Source organism: Paramisgurnus dabryanus, chromosome 7 (genome assembly GCF_030506205.2).
Source record: "Paramisgurnus dabryanus chromosome 7, PD_genome_1.1, whole genome shotgun sequence".
Taxonomy (NCBI): Eukaryota; Metazoa; Chordata; class Actinopteri; order Cypriniformes; family Cobitidae; genus Paramisgurnus; species Paramisgurnus dabryanus.
In genome coordinates this window covers 26,552,254-26,579,579 of record NC_133343.1, presented here as the reverse complement: position 1 = coordinate 26,579,579, position 27,326 = coordinate 26,552,254, and the positions used below count along the sequence as shown (strand labels likewise).

The 27,326-nt window shown below is 35.2% G+C and overlaps 3 protein-coding genes across 7 annotated transcripts in view; all 3 read right to left on the bottom strand.

Moving 5' to 3' along the window:
• Positions 1–381: 381 nt before the first annotated feature.
• Positions 382–3,727, bottom strand: gpr61l (G protein-coupled receptor 61-like). Of its 5 annotated transcripts, XM_073815197.1 has the most exons (4): positions 3,203–3,727; positions 3,035–3,090; positions 2,869–2,920; positions 382–2,752 (listed from the first exon to the last, which is right to left on the bottom strand). In XM_073815197.1, exon 4 carries the CDS (start codon positions 2,661–2,663, stop codon positions 1,386–1,388), a length of 1,278 nt encoding a protein of 425 aa, XP_073671298.1. In that variant the 5' UTR covers positions 2,664–2,752; positions 2,869–2,920; positions 3,035–3,090; positions 3,203–3,727; the 3' UTR covers positions 382–1,385. The 5 variants fall into 5 exon arrangements, with proteins under 5 accessions (XP_073671298.1, XP_073671299.1, XP_073671300.1 ...); XM_073815198.1 differs by lacking the exon at positions 2,869–2,920; XM_073815199.1 differs by lacking the exon at positions 3,035–3,090.
• Positions 3,728–7,251: 3,524 nt separating this feature from the next.
• Positions 7,252–17,516, bottom strand: parp3 (poly (ADP-ribose) polymerase family, member 3). Its single transcript, XM_065279851.2, has 11 exons — positions 17,430–17,516; positions 15,915–16,095; positions 15,687–15,812; positions 15,390–15,569; positions 15,127–15,271; positions 13,894–14,114; positions 12,318–12,473; positions 11,683–11,760; positions 10,385–10,562; positions 10,078–10,221; positions 7,252–8,320 (listed from the first exon to the last, which is right to left on the bottom strand). Exons 2-11 carry the CDS (start codon positions 16,092–16,094, stop codon positions 8,145–8,147), a joined length of 1,584 nt encoding a protein of 527 aa, XP_065135923.2. The 5' UTR covers position 16,095; positions 17,430–17,516; the 3' UTR covers positions 7,252–8,144.
• A 1,373-nt stretch (positions 17,517–18,889) lies between these two features.
• Positions 18,890–27,326, bottom strand: part of grm2a (glutamate receptor, metabotropic 2a) — a 61,626-nt gene continuing 53,189 nt past the window's right edge. The window contains exons 5-6 of the mRNA XM_065279849.2: positions 20,012–20,189; positions 18,890–19,338 (exon numbers count right to left, since the gene is read on the bottom strand). Of these exons, the coding sequence (XP_065135921.1) occupies positions 19,265–19,338; positions 20,012–20,189 (252 nt within the window). The 3' untranslated portion in view covers positions 18,890–19,264. The remainder of the gene's footprint in view (positions 19,339–20,011; positions 20,190–27,326) is intronic.

Below are 27,326 nucleotides of genomic sequence, written 5' to 3'. Positions count from 1 at the left end.
ATACAACACCTATTCTGCAATATGGTCCGGTAAAAACAACATTTCATTGTTTGCGAAGGACAAACAACTCGGCTACTAATTTTTTGCCTTCTGTTTGTTAAAGTCGTACACAAAAAAGCAAAGACCATAAAATCCCCCCGTTATCTCATCCAGGCATTTGTATTGCATGCTAACAATTTCCAGTAAACTAGGAACAAAACTGTTCTGTTACAACTTAAGTACAGCTACTGTACAAACTTTAAATAATTTCTTCCCATTACTGTCATATACATAACCTGAGGAATTGACTAAATATGATAATAAAGGGTATCTTCCAAGATTTATTTCAGCCAATCTTCTAGACCAATGCTCACAGACACCCTGTTGCTATGCATGTCCCTGTCTCGCATTTCCATGGTTACAAGAGCACATGGAATTAGCAACAAACATCAGAGCTGCTCACATACATGGAGAAGGTTTGTGATGTCAGCTAAATTCAGCTTTGTGATGTAACTTACAATGGAAACAGTGTAAAATAATAATAACCATAAAACATTTATGTAATTAATATAAGACAAAAGTTTATTATTTTTTCACCCAAAAATATTATTAATAAATATTTACACCATGCTATCAATAATGTGGCTTCTCGTACCATTATAAGACAAATCTTCAACAATTGCAAATACTGAACATGAGTTGTATTTTACCAGATAAAATGAAAGAATAAATGTGACCCTGGACCACAAAACCAATCAATAAGGGTCAATTTTTTGGATCTAGGATGTATACATCAACTGAACAAAGATGAATAATAATCTTTTCATTTTCATTGATGTATGGTTTGTTAGAATAAGACAATATTTGGCCAAAAAACAACTTTTTGAAAATCTGAGGGTGCCAAAAATTAAGAAAATCGCCTTTAAAGTTTTCCAAAGCACACTGCATCACTCAGACAAATAATTTTTTTGATATATGAATGGTATAAAAATTTACTAAATATCTTCATGTAACCTAATATTTACATACTATCCTAATTATTGTTGCCATTCAAAAGAAACATTTTGACTCATACAATGTATTGTTGGTTATTGTTACAAATATACCCATGCTATTATTTATTGGTTTTGTGGTCCAGGTTCACAAATAACAAAAGGTAAGAACTTCGCTATTTAATTTTACCATTACTGTACTGTTGTCACTTATCCATGGGAACTAGGTTAATACAAAGGGTTCAAATAGGTCTAAAATACAATGTTGAAAAGACCTGATACATTCTTTACAGTGCAAATTGCATGACATATACATGAATTCATCATGGTATTTAATTCATGCACATGTACAAACCCCAAAATTCAAAAGTCATCATTTTCATTCATTACACAGTTTACTGATATTTCAGGAAGTCATTCCTCCGAGATCTGACCGGGTAACCTTGGACCCTGGTCCTCGGTGTTCCTCGGGCTGGAATTGCCACAACTAGGTCTGGTGGTCTCAGCTGCGCTGCTGGTCCTCTGCAAAAACTGTAGAAAGTTCTCCTGAACGGAACCTTCGTGACTGGAGGCCCGAAGTTCAATGGGTCTACTGGCACAACATTTTCTCAGCTTTATCAGTTCCTCACGGATCTGTCTGTTCAGAAGACCGTAAAAGAACGGATTCACAGCAAAAGAGGCGTATGCTAGCCACGTGACGGCCTCTTCAATGTCCCCTGGACTCTGCAGTGGGGTGGTGATGGACATATAAAGGTGAAAACTGAAGTATGGGAGCCAACATATTAGAAACTGACCCACAATGACAACCAAGGTGATGGCGGCTTTCCCGCCCCCAAAAACCCGCTCTGGAGACAGTCGCTGGGGCAGGCTGCGTGTCGTGGCTATGATGGTGGTCTGACTGTTGATGGAATCAGAGCGATGCTTGGCTTGGCTAGCTGTCCAGGTGGGCAACGGAGCATGCTGGCGGGCAGCCGTCCGTGCGACTTTGTAAACATTGCAATACACGGTGAAAATCACAATGGCAGGAATCAAAAAGCAAAGCATGCTGAAGATAATCGCGAAAACTTTCCTAAGTCGACTGTGACTCCAGTGTAAAGAGCAATGGGCTGCGGCGATGGAGCTCTGGTTTCCGTACGCCGGCCAACCGAGCAGCGTAACCAAAGCCAGCAGGATGGATTTGACCCAAATGAAGACCATAACACCAAGTGCAAGGTTTAAAGTCATCTTCACCTCGTAGCGCATGGGGTGTACAATGTAATAATAGCGCTCTATGCTGATGGCAGTCACAGTTAAAATCGAGGCACAGATGAGGAACACATTTAAAAAGATGTACACCTGGCACTCCAGAACTGTAAATGCTACAGTGCTGAAGAGCGGAGAACTTGTCACTATCCCAAGAGGCATCAGCAATATGGCACAAAGTAAGTCAACTGCACACAAATGGCACACAAATACGTATTTTTTTGTATGAGGGGCACGGGCAATGGCCACCATAACTCCGCTGTTGCCCAGTAGTGCTGCGAGGTTGAGGGTCACCATGCAAAAAAGCCCGACGAGATCCTTGATCTGGGATTCTGAATGGATGACCTCCTCCAGGCTGGGAGGGGTGGGCTTGGTTGTGCTCCGCTGGCCAGACGCTACATTTGGAGTGGTGTGATTGGTCAGGAGACCGAGCATCAGTGCCCTCTCCATACTTCACAGAATTGAGATGGAACCACCCTTCTCCATGATTACATATTGTTTTCGGATTTGCTTTTTAGCTGTTTGTATTAAGATCATCTCTGAGAAGAAAAGAAAAGATATGTGAATACTGCACTTCCTGTGATGTCACATCATAGACCAACTTTTTGTCACTGGACCCTTTAAGGAACCTCCCTTCCGTTTTCTGCTTACTCACCAGGTGTCTTTATATGCTAATGAGGGCACAACAACATGAGGACAGGATGTTGCTGGAGAAAGACAGATTGCTTTTATCAAACACAAGCGTAAGGTGGTTGACTTTCAGAGATCAATGAAGTTGGAGGACAACATGACTGTAAGAGGGAGTTACATTTGACTCATACCTGATTTTGTTGTGACCTCCAACCTTCAATCCACAAACTGCCTCTAAACTTTTTTACTTCACCAGGAATTCATAAAAAAAAATTCACTCAATTAAAATGAATGCTGTCATGTATGGTCATGCTGTGAAATATTCCCACATGTTGGCCAAGACAATTCGAATTTCTTACCTGTCAACTACTAGTAGTTTCTCTGATGATTCTTCAATCAGATTGGACTTCTGTGAAAACATTCCCTGGATGAAGAAATGCTACACCTGGACATCCTGGTATTTCTTCTCATCATAAAGCACGGTGCAATCCTACTTATCCTCCTAAGGTTTCAACATCTCAGGTGAGTTGAACAAACAAACAAAGTGGATTGCCTCAAAAGTGTTATCATCCAATATAAGCTCCACGTCGATTCCAGGGAGCAAAGTTCAAACAGATACCCCTATGCTTCCCTCCCATCTGAAAACGCTACATAGGGTACGGTCCCACCTGCTCTCCCAGTTAAGCAGGTATCCGATAGGATGCTCTTCCACTCTGTGTCCGGTGCCGTGGAGGGCTGTGACTGTCACACATTGTATCTGTGTGATTTTTTTTCTTCCTCTTTCAAACAGACACATACTCCTCTGTGCTCTAGGGTGGCAGTAATCCCCTGGGTCCTAATGCACACCTCAACCAAAGGATGTTGTAATGATCCATTGTAGCCTTGACATAAATCAAGCATACTTTTTTGGCAAGAAAGTATAATTAATACTAACCGTTAGAAAGACATTTCCAGATTTTCCAAAAAGTTGAACGCGGTGCAAATGTAGACACTAACACAAAATAATACACATGCATATTACATGTATTTAAAAATGATTGATTATGGCCTCTTGAGACACCTTTGAAGCAAACATTGAAGTCAAATGAAAATAATATTTATGTCAGCTTAGTCAATAAAGATTAACCTCACAATATGATTTATGTTGACATCACAATTTGATTTATGTTATGGAAAGAGGAACATAACATTTGGTAATTATTTTGGTGTTCAAATGGCTTCATGTACTGTATGTAGAATATTCTACAAATAATGCAATAAATAGGCTAGATATTTTAATGCATGTGTTTTCTACTCATGAAATATGAGATATTTCTATGACACTTTGTCACTACTCCTATTATAAATAATGATTTATTACCATTATTGTACTATTAGTAGTAGTAATTGTTTAGGTCAGTGGTTCTCAAACTTTTTCAGTGTGCGGCCCCCCTTGTGTATGGTGCATTCCTTTGCGGCCCCCCAAAGAAAATTTAGGACAAAACTGTTCTTAAATGTAACATTTTAATCAAACAAAACATATTAAATTATACCTAGTAGTGCTGTTGGTTAGTTGGCTTATATTTTTAGGTTTAATTACACATAATTCATGATAAATTAATATATTTTATTAAATGTCATAAAACAGGGCCCCCTGGCACCATCTCGCGGCCCCCAGTTTGAGAGCTACTAGTTTAGGTAACACTTCACAATTAGGTTGTTGTTAACAAATAGTTAGTGCATTAGCTAACATGAACTATCTATAGCATTTATTAATCACTAATTTGTTAATTTTAGCATTTACCAATACAATTATAAAATCGAGCATTGAAACTTTAAACATTACTTAATGCCCCATGAACTAACACGAACATGAATTGACATTAACTAGCATTAAAGGGTTAATTCGGCCAAAAATGTTATTTAACCCATGATTTACTCACCGTCTGAGATGCATATGCCTATCATTTTTCAGATAACCACATTTTCAGTTATTAAAAAAAATTCTTTGATCTTTCAGTTTATCAAATGTAAAGTTACAGGGTCCACTCCTTCAAGTCCAAAAAATGTGCATCCATCCTTCACAAAATAAATCCAAACGGCTCCACGATGATAAACAAAGGCCTTCTGAGGGTAATCCCCGCCGGTTTGTTGTAGAAATATCCATATTTAAAACTTTATAAATGAAAATAACTAGCTAACACTGCCATCGTAGGGGGGTCGCACACCAGAGGCACAGCTTAGCGCCGGGCCATTCTAAAAAAATCGAACACATCGTTTTCTATGAGTATACACACACTGGCGCCGAAAGGTTGGCGCCTGTCTGCGGCGCCCAGCTACAACTCAGGAAGCTGCTCAAATCCCTGTCACAGAGCGCCACTCACATAGTTTAACATTAAATGACATCATATTTGTCCCAAATCATTAACAATTAACACTGGCTGCTTACGTATATTTTGCATTTTGAAGAAGATGCTATCTGACTAAGCTTGCGCTATTTAATGTGCACTTCTGGGGCCTCATTTATAAAATGCTGTGTAAAAACCATCCTACATTTGATCTTACGATCATTTAACAAAAATGCGTACGTGTGATTCATAAACCGAACGTACGCGCAGAGAACGCGCGTACCTCTTTCAAATCCATAAATCGCAAATGAACTTGAACTTGTGCGCGCAGCCGACCAGTTTCAGATCTCCGCCTTTAAACGATGCGTAATTAATGTCAGACATATAAAAGAGCGCTTGTCAATGTTTAAACCCAATTTCAAACAGCAAGAATGGCTTATATTTCCAAAAACCTGCAGCAATCAGACAAGCAAAAGTGCGTACGTCTGCTCAGACCCTGACGTGGCGCTAAGCACTTTTCCACGTCAAAGACAGTTTTTATAAATATGGACTTTGCCGTGGATTTTTGCCTACGCACACTTTACGATCAAATGTGTGCGTACGCACGCTTTATAAATGAGGCCCCTGGTGTGCGATACCTCCGAGTTATCCTAGACGCGACTCGACGCTGTGCGTCCGGTGTGCAACCCCCTTTAGACTCCTCTGTATTCAGGAGAGAGTATCAGCGTAGTGTACGCACTTTTCTTAGTAGCGTATGACAAATTATGAGGCCGGTGCCGGGGGCACAGAGCAGCAGCACAGAACCCTCCGTAAACTGGGTACGCTCTTCTTTAATGCATAGGCGACTAAGATGGCGTCGGTACCAGAAGCTAGTTATTTTAGTTTATAAAGTTTTAAATATGGATATTTTTACAACAACACCGCGCGGATTACCCTCAGATGGCCTTTGTTTATCATCGTGGATCTGTTTGGATCTATTTTGTGAAGGATGGATGCACATTTTTTGGACTTGAAGGAGTGGACCCTGTAACTTGACATTTGATAAACTGAAAGATCTAAAACATTTTCTAAAACAACTGACAATGTGTTCGTCTGAAAAATGATGGACATATGCATCCTGGACAGCTTGGGGGTGAGTAAATTGTAGGTTTAATATCATTTTTGGCTTAATTATCCCTTTAATAATGATTATGCTGAAAACTACATAGGTCACTTTTAGTTCATGTGATTTACTAATATAACCTATTGTAAAGTGTTACCATTATTACTATTTTAATACTGTATTATACTGTAGAAATTTAAGTAAATACTATTTAAACATCATTCTATAATATTTTTGCAATTGTATTACTTAGGAGGATACACTGTAAAAGTGATATCATATCAACATATATTTTATGTTACTTTAAGCTAACAACTTAAGTTTGTAACATTTTAACTTGTTTTTCTATAGTTAAATCAAATTACCAGTCAAAACCTAAAAAGGTAGGTTGAATTCACTTGCAATATTAAGTTGCTTTAACTTCATGTTGCATTTTTTACAGTGCAAGTTACAGAGGAGATCACAGAAAAAAATAGAACCTAAAAATGTTTTTTCCAAATTAAAAGTAGTGTTTTGACCTAATTTTCATTAACCAAAACCTGTTGTCATCTTTACAAGACATTTTTTTTACTGTCATGTTTATTATGTCTCAAACAATGTGATATTTGTGCTGTCAAGGAGTCATTTGAAGAGCATTGAGTTAAAGGGAACATGCTGTAAACTTGGTGCCAGGATTAAATAAAATGTGATTCCTGTATAACAGTGTTGGCAAGCTGTATCAAGTGGACATGTGTGGTGACTTAAGAATGCTTTTGCTCTCCAATAGGGGTTATTATATTTGCATTGTCCACTTAATCTAGGAACAATATATAGCAAATGCAAATACAGTCCAAAAAGCTATACCAAAAAATTAACTGTAAGTTAAATGATTGCTGTGGATCTAGTAAGATCTAATAAGGTTGTTGCAATTAGAAAAGTGACATCTATAGGCTATCCCAGGTCATGATATAAAAACTATAAAAACAACATTAACAGTACAAATCTTTAAACATATTTATTCTTTATATACGTTTACACCGTATATGTTTTACTTGATATGCACTCAAATCAACATTGATGAGAAAGTAAACTTTGCATTATAACAACTTCAAAGCTGAAAGCAAATTGTGCATGCTGTCAATTTTTTTATAATCCTACAATACCACACAGAAAAAAAAATAACAACGTAAAAAATAACTATTGCCTTCATAATGTAATGACTATCTAAAGACCTTCAAACCAATACATGAAACCAAAGAGTTTATAGCATAATTTCCCTTATATGCCATGCTTGTCATAACATTTGAGCAGCTTGCAATCAAATATATTTTCATAAATTTGTGCAAATTTAACTTGAATGAAAAACATTCGACAGAAGTTTGAATTTTTAAAGAGGACATCTCTTCACATAGACATCTAGAGAGCCAGCATGAGCCAACCAAACAGAAATCTTTTATCACTATTCATATATGCTAATATTTGATAAAACTGCATATTAATTCAACATTATTTATTGTGTTTAAACCTTCATGCATGTATTATCTTGTTTGTATTTGCATATTAATACACACAAGCATAAATTCTCAGTTTTAGAGGTAATGTATATTAAGAAACATTTAAACTTCAACTCAAATGTGTTAGACTGTAAACATACCAAACATAATCCTACCCTAAACAAAGTTTGGAATACATGATAATAAGTATTATTAATAAATGTAACCCTTCTGTATAAAAATAAACCATATTACCCTGTAATTACCATAACCAATCAATCTGAAAGAATAACAAATCTATAAGAATCCTCAAACTTTATATTTAAATGCTTTGTAGTGACCACGCAACCACACAGCAGAAGTGCTATTTAGGAGTGCCAATAAATTTCAGAGCCATTTTTTAATAGGCAAACTGGAGCTCAAGGAGATATCGAATGCGACACTGGTTTTCCTTATAGATGAGATACTCGCTATTGTAAAAATAACTTCCCTCATACTGCGGCTGACTTATGGCTTGCCCTTGAGGAACAGCCACCTTTTTACCATCAAACTCAATGAAGACATCTTTAGAGGGATCTACAAAAAAACAGAAATTAACACTTGGATTTAATGGAAACCTATAAAAGTAATGTAAAGTTATAATGAACAGCAAATTTTTATAGCAATTATTAATCTAGGTTAAAGGAATAGTCCATTTTCTTAAAAGAAAAATCCAGATAATTTACTCACCACCATGTCATCCAAAATGTTGATGTCTTTCTTTGTTCAGTCGAGAAGAAATTATGTTTTTTGAGGAAAACACTGCAGGATTTTTCTCATTTTAATGGACTTTAATAGACACCAACATTTAATACTTAACTCAACGCTTAACACTTTTTTTTTAACTGAGTTTCAAAGGACTTATCTAGCGAAACGATTGTCATTTTTGACAATAAAAATAACAAATATACACTTTTAAACCACAATTTCTCGTCTAGATCTGGTCGTTATGCGCCAGCGTGACCCCACGCAATACGTCATGACGTCAAGAGGTCACAGAGGACGAACGCGAAACTCCACCCCAGTGTTAACAAGTGTGTTGAAAGAGGACCGTTCCTACGTTGTTGTATCTGCAATGATACTAATTAATGTCTTTCTGTCAGTTTATTGTTTAAATTGGTCCGCAAATTTCCCTTTTTATATGTAACACGTGACCTCCCTACGTCACTACGCATTTACGTTAGGTCGCGCTGGACCGACCTAGACGAAAAGTTGTGGTTTAAAAGAGCATATTTTTTTATTTTTCTTGTCAAAAATGACAATCGTTTTGCTAGATAAGACCCTTATGCCTCGTTTGGGATCGTTTATAGACCTTTGAAACTCTGTTGAAAAAAACTGTTAAGTGTTGAGTTAAGTATTAAATGTTGGTGTCTATTAAAGTCCATTAAAATGAGAAAAATCCTGCAATGTTTTCCTCAAAAAACATAATTTCTTCTCGACTGAACAAAGAAAGACATCAACATTTTGGATGACATGGTAGTGAGTAAATTATCTGGATTTTTCTTTTAAGAAAATGGACTATTCCTTTAAGGTTAATAAAAATAAACATACTATTGTTCATTAATAATTCAGGTTTGTTAATATGCATTAACTCATGCTATTTTTTAGTCCCTCCAGAAAAAAAATCCCTGGATTTTCATAGCAAAAAGTCACATGTATCTTACAGAAAGTTGAAAAATGTTGCATTTACTTCACACAAGTGCAGCCATGTCCCCTGTTGCTATGGGAACGTTATGAAGTGACGTAATTACACGATGTGAACATCATTGCAAAGCTGCAAACCCCAACCACAGTTTTTGCAAGTTCCTGCAGTTTTTGCAAGATCCCGCAATTTCATTGCATAAAATTGCATAAATATCCCACATATTCCATCTCATTTTTTTAAGAAAACGTTCCGCACGATCAAGGACTTTTGCCCGCAACAATAAAAAAAGCCGCATTTTTCTGGAAGGACTTTCTGGAAGAATACATGATGTAAACATATTTTTCTTTAGTATTTCATGTAAGATATTAATTGCACTGATTATTATTTTAATAATATAATAATGTAATGTTTAAAAGAAAAACTGTCAGAGGGTCCTATATTTATATATATATATATATATATATACATTTGGTTCCAATATGTCACTTTGAGATACTACTATGTAACTCTTTAGTACTAACATGGCCCCTTTAGGTTCAAAGGTGTACTTTTTGAAAGGATACCAGCCCAGTGACAGCTAGGGACCATTTGTTCTGACACTGTGCAAAGGGACAAAACCACAGTGCTTTTTAATTATATTAAGACAAACCTGGTTCTTGCTGTCCACGTGCAACTACGCTGTCATAACCAGCAGGAGGCTTCCTTAAACTGCAATCATCTTTCGTGATGGTGTACTCCTTTCCAAGGGCGACTTCATTTAGAAACATGATCCCAATTCTGTTGGATGGACGTACTGCAAATATATAATGGGTGAATCTGCGATTAAGCTTAAAAAGGGACAATACTGTTCACCACATTAGAAACCAAAGAATTGTTGCTTTGTTGTATCCATCGCTTTTATACCGTGTGTTTTGATTTGAGGTCTATACTGATGCAAAGAAGGTCCCATTCCTCACCATATCCAGCAGATTTGTTGTTTTCAGAGGCAAAATAGATTCCCCTCCCCACTCGCCCACCAGAATGAGGCATGATGCGAAGGCCGCTCTTCAGAATTGCTGCTACCACTGCTACGTTTGTTCCATGCCAAAGAAGCTTCCGGTTCTCCAAATGATCGTTTTCCTTGAAGCCCTCGGCCTACACATGCAAATTCAAATGATTTAATTAGGATAATAAAGACTAAGTAATCAACATAGATTAAAAACACCCACAGAAACTGAGATCCACTTTGGTTTGAAATAAGTTTGTGTCCTAATAGACACCCAAACGGGTGGTATTTGTCACAGCTGATTTTTACTTTTATGTATTAGTTTACCTTTGTTTACTGATTACTTTTTGCTACCACCACACTGTAATTTTTTTTTGCACATACATTTTTAAAGGGATACTCCAGCCAAATATTAAAATTACTCCATGGTTTACTCCCCTCAAACAATCCGAGATACTTGTGTCCATCATCTTTCAGATGAACACATTTGGAGTTATTTTAGTAAATGTCCTTGCTCTTCCAAGCTTTATAATGGTAGAAAACATGGATCAGGGAACAACCTCTGACTTTAAACCCCCAAAAAGTGCATTCATCCTTCACAGAAGTAATCCACAAGGCTCCAATGGGTTAATAAAGGTTTTCTGCAGGTAATTGATGTGATTTTATGAGAAAAATATCCATATTTAAACTTTATAAACTGTAATACGGTAACAACCCTATAGCTAGTTATAGCTAATAACTAAAGCTAGTTATTATAGTTTATTAAGTTTGAAATATGGATATTTTTCTCATAAAATCAAACCGATTACCTGGAGAAGACCTTTATTAAGCCCTTAGAGCCCTGTGGTTTACTTCTGTGAAGGATGAATTTTTGGGGTGTTTAAAGTATAAAGACATTTTGCTGGAGTATACCTTTAAGTATAATCAACTTGGTTTTATAAGTGATTTCAACTTTACATTTTCTTATCTTGATTAGTGATGAGCTGCTGTAACTTATCAAATAAAGTTGAATTAGCTTATGTTATTTTAACTTTATTTATTAAGTTACAGTAACTCATCACTAGTTAGGATAAAAAAATCTAAGTTGAAATGACTTTTAAAACCAAATTGATTATACTAAAAAATTTACGTGCAAAAATAAAGTTTACTGTGCATTTTCTTTATTTTTTACCGAATGCTCTTGGGACATGAACACCACTTTCTTTAAATTATTTTAAATGATTAACATAATTAATCATACCTTAATAACTTGATACAATATTAATTTACCTCAGTTTCTCTGTCAACTTCCCAGACGTCAATTAAACCGAGTTGTTGCCCCGTGGCTTTCAAGTAATTCTCAATAATCTTAAAAGAAGAAACAGAAAAATCACTTATTACATCGCACTGTATTTCATAACATAGTTCTATGTATTAAATTCTTTTATCAAACATAGATATTTTAACAGATTGGTTAAATACTATAACAGTGTAAACCTATGTTAAATACTGAAACTATTTGATGGTATTGTAACTTTTATATTTAGATATTTTAACGCTTAGATTGAGTGAGGTCCTGCATTGAAGGTCACATTTTAAAAACTGGAACATTGAAATATTACTACAAATATAATTTTGCAAAAATGTAAATATTTTTTAAATCTAAATATTTAAGATTATTTGCAATTTCTAGATCACTTATTTTTTATGTACTCATTTATACTAAAGGTCATTTACCTACTCATAAGATGCTCTTTGAAACATTATCACTGCATCTTCTCACTTTTATAATGTCTTTTAAAAACATTGTAATACATTTCAAAATGATGCTAAATACAATTTTACCAGGTGTTTAAGATATTTGGACCCCACTCTGTGTATACTGTAAATTGTATAGTATACACTATGTTGCTGTGCAATGAAACCTTAAATTCTTTAGACTTCTTATCCAGCACGGTAAGATTGCATTTGAGAGACTCGTAATTTTGGTCTACTGGATGAGGCACTGTGTCCACCATTTCCTCTTTGGCTTTCTCAGACTCGGCTTTAAGACTCTGTGCAATCTCGATATCTGCCAGAACCTGCAAAAAGTGGTATGAGAAAGTTGGTCAATCTAATCCTAAAAACTAAATACTGTGAAAACTAGCCCCAGTCACCTTATATAGTGAATGTATAGCAGTGGGGAACCTTCAGGGCCTTCTACGCCTTCAGAGAAGGCCTAAAAAAATTAATAAAAAGATTTTTTATAATAATAATACAAATAAATAATATTCAATAAAAATATGTTTTACATTTTTAAATTTCTATTTAATTCAATTTAATACAATACATGTAATATATTTTCTCTCATCTATGTTGTAACGTTAAGCTTACTGTCAGGTTCATGTCATAAAAACATCTAATCCAATCAGAATCGTCTGTCTCTATTAAGGCCCGGTTATCTGGCTCATTCATTGGTTAGGACTTCATGAATCCCAGGGAAGGCCAAGCTATGTGTTTTGGTGTGGAGAGTGACGGGCAAATCGACCAATCACGTTTTGATTTCAAGTGGGCGGGTAAAAAACAAAACATTGTAAGCCTTCATGAAGTCCTAATCATGCAACAAACTGGATACGAGCTGCCGTAAAACACCAAAGACGAAGATCATAGACCGTTAATATTAATACAGTCTAGTGGCCCGAATCTCTGCGGTGAGAGTGGTTGAGGTAAATGGCGGAAAACGTGATTGACGGTGTGGCTAGCTTCATAGGGCTGAGTTAAAAACGAAATTACTTAAGCGCGTACTCGTGAAGAGCACAGGGTTTAATTATACTTTTACTTCCGGACAGTTTCACTTGTTACGTGAGGATAGTAATGACTGACAGACGACGCCGAATTACATACAATATAATTTCCTAACTAAATCTGAGAGAATGCGAAAACATTCAAATATTTTTTACCTCGCTATACCTGATGGGCAGGGCGGAGATACATTTTGGTAGCCCGACAAGAATTCGCAATAGCCCCGGGACCTCGGGCTAGCGATTTTGTGAGCCCTGGATATCTTATAACAACAGTTATAAGCCACAAGGAGGTGCACTGAGAACGCAGGGTGCTATATTTCCCCTTATGAAAAAGATTAACAAGGTATCCTACAGCTAAATATATATTTCCAAAAAATAAAAAATAAATTAAAGAACAAGAAGAAGAAGAATTTAAGCTTGATAAATGCCAATTTACAGAGCCCCTGTCATTACAGAGCAGCAGAGTCTGTATTTGTGTTTATCAGTTAGATTAAAGCAATTTTAAACTTTAAAACTGCATTTAAAGGCAGACAATGCCCATTCTGTAATTTAACTTTGCGTGCTCAGAATTTTTACACGTTCACTGTATGATTTAACGAAATACGAATAGCCTAGTATTATCAATGGAGAGGCATTTGCACTTCATTACATATTTTGAAGGCCCAGCTGAAGTACCCACGGTTCGCCACTGATGTATAGTAACTGCCGTGTATCTCACCAGAAGCATCTCTTTCTTGCTCTGAAGGACAGAATCGTCAGAGATGACAGGCGGTCTGTTGCGACCAAAGTTATGAGGAATTATGGTGAAGAATTTGGAGGTGAGATCTTCTAACTTCTTCCGTTCCCCATTCTTAATTGCCGTTTCAATCTCCTCCAAAGCCTCAAAGCCTTTGGCTATCTGATGCTTGCTCAGTTTCCCCAGTGGCATCTTCTTAATATCTAAGAGAAAAAATTTGTGAAACTCTTAAAAAATACTTGCAGATTAAGCACAAGCGTTATGTAGGACTGTCACTCTACAAAACTCTCATGTGGAACTAAGAAATGCATGTAAAACAGGTACACCCATAAGCACTCTACAGACTATGACAGAGAGGCTGTTTACACTTGGCATTAACATGCGTTTTCATCGATCGGATCACAAGTGGACGAGAGAGACACATTACGTTTACACCTGGTATTTAAATCCGTCTCTTTTGTCCACTTTCGACCGCATCTGTCCTGAATACTGTGAGGGGGTGGTCTGTGAGACGGTGGGCGAGTCTCTCTGCTGTCATTCAAACCCGAGCGGGAGTAATTATGAGTTTATATGGACGCAAACTAATATTATGTCGGAGTCCACTGCTTGTTTAGCAAGCATACATGCTGCATAGTGTTTTGTACGTTTATATGTTGGAGCTTTCTCTGAATTTTCAGCGCAATTGATGAAATAGGATCGCGCAACTTTCACACGCTTTCAAAACGAAACTACGGAGATCAGCCGCTTTAGTTGTATCAATGAAAGGCTAAAAATAGCGCTGTTCACCGTATGTTTACGCCAGAAGTCAAAAAAAGACGTAAAACTTGTGTTTAATACCTCAGATTAGATAAATGGGCGGAGAGAAGGCGGTCGCGTGTGGCGGTTCGAACGCATTCAACCACATATGCGTTCCGCAACTCCAAAGCGATCCGATCGAAAGTGGTTTCGACTACCTCTGGATGTGGTTGAAAGTGGTCGAAAGTGGACGAGCTCAAAACGTTTTGAACACCGTTTACACCTGGCATTAACGTCGTCCACTTGTGATCCGATCGACGAAAACGCATGTTAATGCCAAGTGTAAACAGCCTCAGAAAGTTCCTTTGTGATACAACTTAGCTTCCAGAACAATCAGAAATAATGGATTAAAACACAATAACATGGTCCTGAGACAGAAGAACTGGGAACATGATAAAGGAGAGAGAATTTCAGGCACACCCAGGTTCATGCTGGTCATAGCTTCTTTGAACATGTCATTGTTGAAGATGAATCGAATAAGTCTCTGGGTTTCCGTATCCAGCGTACAAGGCAGAACGCGTTGTGCAGTATTCACCTTCACATCTCCACCGTCTACCGTGTCCACCTGCAATAAAAACACTAAATATTAATGGTCAACAAAAGCAAATTATTTGATTTCTATCAAGCATAGAAGTGATAAATGAATGAAATTTTGCAAAAATTGATGCAACAGGCTGAATTACCTTCACTTCTGCATCCTGGTCTCCATCTACCTCTATTAGTGTGTACTTCCCTGAATGAGAGACAAAGTTTCCTCGATCACTCCAGTTATTCTTGGTCTTATCTTTGAATTTCTTTTCAAAGTTTTTGATGGCTGCATTAGCGTCAGATGGACCAGCTAAATTGTTCTGTCCTGATTCTCCCTAGAAACAATAAGAAAAGAAAATAGTCAATTATTATATAACTCAATAAACCTATTTGTCTCCTTAAGTTTCTTTTGAGCAACACCATTTTCCTTTGAAAGAAAAAATCAAACTAACCACTCTTCCCCATCTTGTCCAGCAATAGTACTTTCCTCCAAACACCAAGACTTGAATTAAATAAAATTTGTTGTTGTTTTGTCCAATGTTGGTTTGGTTAAGCATACAGTCATAATCTTCATGAACCTGTTGGTTTAGATAACACCAAATGACAGGTAACAATAAACCATCAGCTAACTGCACCACTAACTGCAGCAACAGTCACTTTCAAAGTATATTTGTTCTCACCTCAGCACCTGATAGATGACAGAAGCTGTCTGGGTTCCTCGTACTCTTAACCTGTGGCCCTGCTGCCTTCAGGGCCTCTTTGGCAGATGTGAACTTGTCCTTTTGTGGAGCTTCAGGTTCTTCCTTTATCTTCTTCCCGCCTGCTTTTGCACTTGATGCTGCTCTTCTCTTAGGTGCCATACTAATTAATTTCCATTTTTAAAACACAGATTTAAGTCATATATATTTGTATGATGCCCTGTATATTTAAATAATCAGTAAATGACTTGTCAGCAGTTAAATTGGACCAAATAATAACAACATAAATATTGAGAACAATATCAATATTTTTTATCAAGTAGGATTGCAAAACTATTTTACCAGTTTTAGGCAAAGGGTCGCTACTTGGAATATATATATATTTTTTTATTATTTTTTAAGTCCCAGTTACATTTTTGCTATTCCATAGTCTGGATGAGATTAATATTAACCAAATTCTGGAAAAATAAATCAAAACGTTTAAGGGACCCTATATATATATATATATATATATAGTCTTTTGAAATATCCAAATAAATAAATATTAAAAAATCTAAAACATTTCCCTTTGTTAGATAAAACCACCATAGATTTAAGTCATATATATTTGTATGATGCACTGTATATTTAAATATTAAGTAAATTACTTATCAGCAGTAAAAAGGAACCAAATAATAACAACATCAATATTGGGAACAATATCAATATTTTTAATAAAGTAGGATTGCAAAAAAGTATTATACCAGGTTAAGGCAAAGGGTGGCTACTTGGAATATATATATATATATATATATTTTTTTATTATTATTCTTTTCAATTCCCAGTTACATTTTTGCTATTCCTTAGTTTGGATGAGTTTACTATTAACCTAAATTCTGGAAAAATAAATCTAAATATTAAATAACAAAAAATACGTTAAATATAAAAAATTTTAAAAAAACTTTTAAATGTTAAAAAAATTAAATCAAGTTGATACTTACATGTAAACTTAAACTAAATTACATTACTAAATGTATTTATGCTTAAAAAGAACTAGGTATCACAAACACTTATATGGTTGCACGTGACGTACTTTGACAGTACATGACATTGACAGTACACCTGAGAGATGACACGTGCGACCACGATTTTACTGTAAGTGACGTCGATCTTTCTGGCAGCCTATCAGAACTGCGCAGCTTTGAAATGTAGCTATGGGAAATCACGGGGCGTGTCAAGTAAACATACAAATCGTTTATTATCTTGCAAATATTTCGGCGAATCACAAAATAGTGTACTTTTTAATAATCTTAAATGTTCAAAGGCAGAGTGAGTGTCGAAGGTAAATGAACGCTTTTTTGACGCTTGTCGCTAAAATGAATGTTTTAAACGCAAATGTCACATGCAGCATAAAACTAATACATTAAATATAGCGATATATAGTCAAGACCGCATTAATATAGTTAGTTTACGTGGGTTTGATTAGTTGTTTTATATAACAGATTAAATGATACCGACCTGCTTAAAGTGTTGGTTTTAAAGTTAGCAGATTGATTCACTCGAGAGTGACTGTGAAGTCTGCAGCCTGACTTCCGGATTACAGGATGTTTACGTCATAGACACGCCTCTATTTTGTTGAAAAACATTAATTGTAACCATAGTTGCGATAAAACGTTTACAGAATTTATGTATTACTGTAAATCCTTAATAAATTCATATGGGATTTCTCACAAAAACTGAAAACAGTAAACAACTTGAACTATATTTGACAGGGATTTGATTAAAGCATCCTGGTAATAATAACAACAAGATTAAAAATTCAATTCATACCCTTAAACCAACCTTAAACTTGAACTGTTTGTTATTTATATTACTCGGTTAGTATTTTTGTAACTCATGTGTAAATGAGTGTTTCTCAACCAGGGGACCAGGGCCCACCAGGGCCCACTAGAGGGTCTTAAGAAACTTTCAAGGGGCCCTTTAGTATTATTTAGAATAAGACAAAACAAGCATCATTCAATTTAAGCCAAACAACTAAAAAACCAGATATTTCTCAATATTTCATTATATGGTATATATATATATATATATATATATATATATATATATATATATATATATATATATATATATATATATATATATATATATATATACAGTAGGCTACATAACCTATAAAACTTGTTTTGTAACATATGGTTTCTTGTAATATCTGTGTGAAGTCAAAGCAGATAAATGACCAGTCTTCCGGTGAGACCAAATTGTCACTTCAACAGCATGCCTAGCCGATATATATGATGAAAACATCAAGGCAGAAAATAACTGCAGATATAACTGTCAGACAAAATGAATGTCTCAAGTTGACAGGACAATTTCCCCTTTGTCATTTCGGCACCTATGATTAAGTGTGCAGTTCAGTGTACATCACATGTGCTTTTTGTAACTTGTGCTAGGTTATGAATAGACTGTATGTGTGATCAATGTTATTTTTCATGGATGAATGATAGAAATATTATACCATGACAACATGTTACTGTGGCAGTGGCAGACAATAATATATCTGTTTAATCCATTGTGCAATAAATGTTTACTATTTCTACCCTACTGGATGATATCCCTGATATCATTTATGGAAACTTCATGTCATCCATACTATTAGATGTTACAACATTATGTTTATTTCTTTTTTTATTATTATAAAAAAATCACAAATTTCTTATTAACCTTACTTGGTTTTATGTAATGAGTACTCATGTCCTCTAGAGGGAGACAATGTACAAGATTTTGCTATGTGCCATAGTCACAATGTTGATTGACATACTTGCATTGCATTTGCCTGCCAAATAGAAAAGGTTTTGGTAGTCTGTCCAAACACTTTAGCATTGAAATCTCAATCTTCAGTAGTACATACATTAACAAGGACTCCACATATTCATATAAAACACATTTTATTTACATAAATTACATGAAAGCACAAACCAGAATCACCATAAATCTACATTAAAAACAACCTGTACATAATACTTTCAACAGATTTACTACATTTTAACTCCATATCTCAAACAATACTTTATTATGGTTTTCATAAAAAGAACTGGTATACAGAATTTAAACTGGCATCCCACTGATATTATCTAACTAGTCAGAGAGAGAGAGAGAGAGAGAGAGAGAGAGAGAGAGAGCGAGAGAGAGAGAGAGAAACAAAATGGGATATTGTACTCACAGCACGTTGAGAACAACATAACAGGCAATCTTTATTCTGAATAGCCTTCTCAACATTATATCAAACACTTGATTTCATGACTAGTGATAAGATTTATCTGTATACCGCATTTGGCAGACAAACAGGTTTCTTAGAGTGAAGACGTTGTTGAGTCCACTACCTCTCTACCATTACATACTGTAGGCACGGTGTTGGAGGCTGATGCTGTAAAGACAATAAAGCAATAAAATAATGTTAAAACTAATATTAGAGTATTAAGTAATATACCATGTATTGCAATTGTCACTTAACAGGCAGTTTTAAAAAAACACAACCATGTATGTCACATTTTACCCAAAATGTTTGGATTCATTTTTGTGTGAACTACAACATGGACATTTCCTATCTGTAAAATCCAGGCTAAAGTCTCACAATCCAATAATGCGATTTTTGAGCATCAAAATTTGATTTTACTCATTGACTTCACATTGATTTCAATTTTTGACATGACTTTACTCAGTCAATATCAAAAATAAAAAGTTATATATTTTTTACAAAACGTTATTTACATTATTTGATATAGAAAACAGTACTGTAAATCACAAAAAATATAGATTCTCTTGCTTTACACAATTATCCCTTAATCTCGAGTTATATCAATACTACAGTGCAATGATAGTTTCAACTATCTCGCTTTTACCCAACAGCACAACCATAATCATACAGTAAGCTTCTGTACCTTAGATCAATATCTTTCATTTCTGACACTGATTCAGACGGAGACGATCGATTGAAAGTTGGGTGACACCATTTAACAACCCATCAATACTCTTGATACGTTTGACTGCATTAATGATGCTGATGAAAGAGAAGATGGAGATCATAAATAACACCGTACCTTGGGAGAAGCTTGAGCCGGGACCAGTGGTCACGCTGAATCGGGCGGCGGCCACTCTGTGTGTGGTAACATTCTTCTGGGGCTGAAAGAGTATGATGTGGATCTTAGGAGCGAAGAGGCAGCCCAGTACTACTGAACCACTCAGACTCACAGAGATGCACATTGTAGTGGTCTGTACCTGAGAGACATTATAAAAAAGACATGAATCAGTTTCACACCACAAAAAACAGGCTCACAAAGGCATCGATTAACCTGACTGGTTGATTAACAGGGGCGTTAACATATGATCTGATTTATTTTCCCATTAAACTTGATTCTTATGTGTCGCCAGTGCCTATATGGTAAAACAGACATGAATCGGTTTTACACCACACAAAATAGATTCATAATGGCATCAAATTAAGTTACAGGTTGATTAACAGGGGTGTTAACTTGTGATCTCATTTATTTTCCCATTAATCTCACCAGTGTCTATGTGGTTAAAATAGATATGTAAAACAGACATATATCAGTTTCACATTTCACAAAACAGATTCATAATGGCATCAGTTTTTTATTGACAGAGATGTAAACATGTGATGTCATTTATTTTATCATTATGGTTGACTCAAATGTGTCTCCAATGCCCTAGATGGTTTCAAATGCCTAGCCTTACAATAGATGGTTATGTTTCACATTTCACAAAACCGATTCATAATGATTCAAATTCACCAATTGACATGACTTATTACCAAGAATGTTAAATGTGATTTCATTTATTTTCCCATTTAGCTTGATTCTGATATAAAGCTTATAAAATAGATTAAAACCTTACAAAAGCTTATTAAATATATCTATGTAAAACAGGCATGAACCAGTTTTACATTTCACAAAACTGATTCATAATGGAATCAGTCGATGCAGCTAGTTTATTAACAGTGATGTTAAAGGAATATTCCATTTTCTTAAAAGAAAAATACAGATAATTTATTCACCACCATGTCATCCAAAATGTTGATGTCTTTCTTTGTTCAGTCGAGAAGAAATTATGTTTTTTGAGGAAAACATTGCAGGAATTTTCTCATTTTAATGGACTTTAATAGAGCCCAACATTTAATACTTAACTCAACACTTAACAGTTTTTTTCAACAGAGTTTCAAAGGACTATAAACGATCCCAAACGAGGCATAAGGGTTTTATCTAGCGAAACGATTGTCATTTTTGACAAGAAAAATAAAAAATATCCACTTTTTAACCATAACTTCTCGTTTAAATCCGGTCGTGATGCACCAACGTGACCCCACGCAATACGTCATGACGTCAAGAGGTCACAGAGGACGAACGCGAAACTCTGCCCCAGTGTTTTCAAGTGTTGAGAACGAGGACCGTTCCTACGTTGTTGTATGTCAACTGATACTAATTAATGTCTTTGTGTCAGTTTATTGTTTACAATGGTCCGCAAATGTGGGTTTTATATATGTAACACGTGACCTCCCTACGTCACTACGCATTTACGTTAGGTCACGCTGGACCGGATTTAGACGAGAAGTTGTGCTTTAAAAGTGTATATTTGTTATTTTTATTGTCAAAAATGACAATCGAATTGATAGATAAGACCCTTATGCCTCGTTTGGGATCGTTTATAGTCTTTTGAAACTCCGTTGAAAAAAACTGTTAAGTGTTGAGTTAAGGCTTAAATGTTGGGCTCTATTAAAGTCCATTAAAATGAGAAAAATCCTGCAATGTTTTCCTCAAAAAAACATAATTTCTTCTCAACTGACCAAAGAAAGACATCAACATTTTGGATGACATGGTGGTGAGTAAATTATCTGGATTTTTCTTTTAAGAAAATGGAATATTCCTTTAACATGTGATATCATTTAAACTTGATTCAAATGTGTCTCCAATGTTTATGGTTAAAATAGATCTTTGTAAAACAGACATGAATCAGTTTTACACCACACAGAACAGATTCATAATGGCAACAAAAGACATGTATGGAATAAATTTCCCGCCTAATGTATTGAGGTCACGGATTAAAAAATAATATGCATGAATAAAATAATAATAAGCGCAAATCAGAACTTTAAACAGATTTAAAGTTATATTGCACAAAACTGAAAAACGAATGCAAAGTTATCCAAATTGCATACAAAATTACGTTTTCTTTGATTATATTTTTCATTTTTTTCTTCTCTCTAATATATTCTGCTCATATTAATTTTTTTTGTATGCTTGTGCTGTTTTTCCCTTGCTCTTATTTCCACACTCTGCGCTTGCATTTCCAAAAGTTGCAGTTAGAGTTTCATGCAAATCAGGGCAGACTTTAAGTGTCGCCATTGGTCCGCTAGTTTTAGATTGACAGCTCCTCCTCTAGCCAATCAGTCGAAGAGAGGGTGTTGACGTCACTTCGGTGCGACTCAAAGCAGGCGATCGTGCAGGTGAAGATGGATAACCATCAGATGGGCTTTGATAATTTCAGATAACTTTTTGTATATTCACAGGTAGTGAAGTATGCATGTACAGTTTCTTTAAACATAATTATTGGCATTTATAGAGTCCGTTTTAAGAGAAAATTGAATTTTTCTACCGTTATTGAGCTTATTTACACTTAGCGGTTAGCGCTTAGCGTATTTACCTCAAAGTTTACTTCAGTAATATTACCTTTATTTAAGTAATAATAGTACAGTTTGCATATCAATCCTGCTTCTTTATGTTTATTCATGAATTTATGCTGTTATGTGAAGTCATGAGAGCTATATTTATTGTAATACGAGACATTAAATGACGTTATATGAATACTTTTGCTTTTAATGTGCTCATTATACACTCACAGTGGCATTTTTGTGCTGGATTTAAATGCATGTTTATATATTTGTTTTTACGTTTATATTGCAAACGTTTTGGCACAATATTGCGTGGTCTTATTGCAACAGGTCCTATAAAACTGTACACGTGCCTTCCCGTGTACAGTTTGAAACACATGTAGCCTTTCTACAACCCTGCCTGTCACCTAATAATCTTAATATATGTGGAGATAAATAAACCTTTGCACTAAATCTGGCTACTTTGATCCATTTCTGTGTTCTGGCTCTGACACACCAAGAGACATGCTGGAGATTTTAAACATCTTTAAACCAATCTCCTTATGTCCAATATTTATATATGTCCAATATTTAAAGTATATTATGTGTATCTATTTATTCACACACGTCATATGCAAGAAAGTAATGCAGTGTTTTTAAACTTATTTTCTTTGTATGCTGTCAGAATATGAATATTGGCTCAATAAAGGACTATTAATGGAAATTCACAATTCAGAGATTGTATATATTTAGTTTTATTTTGTGCAGCTTGCTGGATTGGAGCTTAAAGCATCAGTTTATAATTTATGTAAATTTAGCATACAGTTATTTTAATTTGTGTCATTTAACTTGGTTATGCAGTTCCTAGCACAGATAATAAACAAAGCCTTTTCTGTATTGTTGAGTTGTATTATTTATTATTTATTTGTATTAATACAAATAATGTAATGCCCGAGTAAACACAATGGGTCTGAAAATAAAACAAAAGCAATTGGTTTGAAATGCTTTATTTCTTATCAATATTGGGAAATCCCCTACAGTAGTGTTAAACACAAAGCTTCCTTTTATAACATGTTATAACTACTGTACATTTATTCAAAATAAAAACCTGAAGCACCACACTGATATTCAGGCCGTTTGCTATTATGTTTTTTTTTAGTCAAGATCGTTCAGATGTACAACTTGGCTGAAGTCTACCAATGGTAATTTCATAAATACATTTGTCCTAAAAAGTAGACAGCCATCTATGAAAGGTCTGAATGCTTATGATATCGTAATATTTTTTGTTTTATACTGTATACGTTTGCACATAACTTAACTATTATCACTTTATCATTATAGTGTACTGAGCATAGAATGTGTAAAGCCAATGTATGTAATTCATTTTAGCCTTAAACTGCAAAGACTCACTCCACTGCCTAAACTAAACTAGCTAAAAGGATTCGTGTTAACAGACTTTCATTTACTTGGATGACACATTATCTTAAAGAACTGACAAAGAGTACTCACAACAGACATAAGTGTATTTCTGTCAAACACTAACAATATTTTGTTTAATGATATTTAATTGTCTAATATTTGCCAGCTGACGGTTATCCATCCTCTCCTGCACGACTATGCAGCCGGGAGTCGCACTGGAGTGACGTCAACTTCCTCTTCAACTGATTGGCTAAAGGAGCTGTCAATCTACAACTAGCGGACCAATGGTGACGCTTAAGTCCGCCCTGATTTGCATGAAACTCTAACGGCAACTTTTGGAAAAGCAAGCGCAGAGTGTGGAAATAAGAGCGAGAATAAAAACAGCACAAGCATACAAAACAAATAAATATGAGCAGAAAATATCAGAGAGAAGAAATAAAGGAGTAATATAAACAAAGAAAATGTCATTTTGTATGCAATTTGGATAACTTTGCATTCGTTTTTCAGTTTTGTGCAATTTAATTTTAATTCTGTTTAAAGATCAAATTTGCGCTTATTATTTTTTCATTCACGCATATTATTTTTTGAACCGTGACCTCAATACATTTGGCGGGAAATTTATTCCATAGACATGTTTATTACCAGGAATATTAACATGTCATTTTATAAATTTTTCCCCATTTAGCTTGATTGTGATGCAACCAAAGCTTATAAAATAGACTTAAAGTAAATATAATACTAAGTATAGATATTTGTAAAACAGTTTTACACCACACAGAACAGATTCATAATGGTATCAATTGACATGAATGATTTATTACCAGGAATGTAAAAGGCAGTGCCATAGCCGGCATCTTAAAAGTGTGGGGACAGGGCTGTCAGTAGATTGTATTTGTAGTGCTCTATCCTCAATCCAGTCATTTATATAGATCAGTGTGGGTTTAGTAGATCAGTTAAATTGTCTCATTAATTTTTTATTTTTTTTATCCGTTGTTTGATTAAATATTAGAAACAGACAGCATAAGACTACAATAAGTGCAGTGATCCAAAATTCACGTAAAACAACAATGTGTTTACAAAGAAAATCATGCCATTTTTAGTTTTGAGTAAATATATGTCAGTTCACTCCGTAGCTAAAGGTGCGGCATTAGGGCAACACACATGGTCAAAAATAAAGGTACAAAAGCTGTCACTGGAACAGTACTCTTTAAAAAGGTCCTAATATGTCCAATTTATGTACAAATATATATCTTTGAACTACCAATATGTACCTTTGAAGGACTAATATGCCCTCGTCGGGTACAAAGGTGTACCTTTTTGAAAGGGTACTGTCCCAGTGACAACTTTTCAAGAGTGCACATCATTTTCAAACAGCGTCTAAGTTTTGTGTCTTCTTGTGCTTAACTTTTTTAATTGGCAATACCTGAAAGCATGTGAAATGATAGCTTGTGACAATGCAGTGACAGGTCTATGCTGTTCCCACTCCCGTCATTTAAACTTTGAAGCTCAAGCATGATTTGCCTTATAATGCTCACTTGTGATTGGGTATATGTTACTTTATTTAAATCTAAGTAACAAACAAAAAACATGGACAGGACTGGTGGCGGCGAGTTAAAAAACGCAGGGGACAGAATCTTTTTTATTTTTAAGTTGGGGGGTGTTGGGGGGGTCGTACGTGTATTCTACGCCCATGGTTAAAGAGATAGTTCACCCAAAAATGAAAATTCTGTTATTATTTACTCATCCTCTTTATTCTGTTGAACACAAAAAAGGTATTTGATAAATGATGGTAAGCACACAGTAGACTGTACCCATTAACTTCTATAGTATTTGTTATTACTGCTATGAAAGTCAATGGTGCTTAATATCTTCTTTTGTGTTCAACAGAATAAAGAAACTCATACAGGTTTAAAACAACATGGGGCTAAGTAAATGATAACATAATTTTCATATTTGGCTGACCTGAACTGATCCCTTTAACATACAATTTCATTTATTTTCCCATTTAACTTGATCTGATATGTAACCAAGCCTTATAAAATAGATTAAAAACGTATAAAAGTCTCATGAAATAAGTCTTTGTAAAGTAGACATGAAGCAGTTTATAATAAATTTACAATGGCATCAACTGATGTGACTGTTTACATGTGATTTAATTTATTTTCTCATTTAACTTGATTATAATGTGTTGCCAAAGCCTATGTGGTTAAAAATAGATCTTTTGTGCAGATGTGCAGGTGTGTGCATATGAGCGGTCTCCTGAATACTAATACAGGCTTTATGTGAGATACATCACTAAATAATATGTTTAAGATTCATCAAAAACGATTACTAATTTTTGTTTATGCTGTCTTGGCTGGTATGTTTGTGGTGCATAATTTAGCAGATGTTTATATTCAAAGTGACATTACCGCAGTATACATTTACTGGGAACTGAAGACATTACGTTCTACACATTGGGCATTTGCATTTATAATTGCAATTTGCAAAGTATTGTTTTTGTTTTCTTCTCAATTTTGAGCAAAACCAACTAATTTCATTTGGATTGTTTTGTAACATACCGCAACAGATAAAATATTCACAGGGTCATGCATTGGAGATGCAATCTAACCTTGTTAAAAAATTTTTAGAAAACATTAAATAATTGAGAAAACTTCGTTTTTTTTTAAGCAAAAGAACAAAAAGTAGATCATTATTTTCTCTATAGATTCAAAAGTGTTTTTGTGCAGGCAGCAATGCGTCAGAATAAACCAAAGTGCTTTAAATAATGCATCATTCAGCAAAAAGCTGTGCTTGGAAAGGTCTTCTCTCTTTTCCCAGCATACATTTCTCCTGTTTACATAAACATGCAATGTTCATATAGATCTGTGCACTGTTAAGGGATGGTGTTGTCAGATTTGCATTAGTGTTTTCTCCCAAATTGATGTTTGTTTTTGTCAAAATACCCCATTACAGAATCACCCACTACAAGTGGGCATACATGCAATGGCACAGACGAATCAAAAGAAAAGAAAAGAAAAGCGGGATAACAGCATATTTCAAGAAGATATTCCTGACATTTGAAATAGAAGATTCATTTTCACATCTCAGTCACTGATCTTTCACATCTTTAGTCACTGATGCCGCTTGCATGTAATGTGCGCATTTGTGATTTAAGTCAGGATGGGCATATCAAATATTTATCAAATAAATCCCGCATGCGTTTCTTCTCAAGCGTGTCTATGTTAAACCCGGTAGGTGAGAAACAGAAATTATAAAGCCGAAATGAATTTCTGTGCAGCATTTCCTGCGAGTGAATGGTGAGGTCTCTAAGGCACAACTTGCTTTCAGAG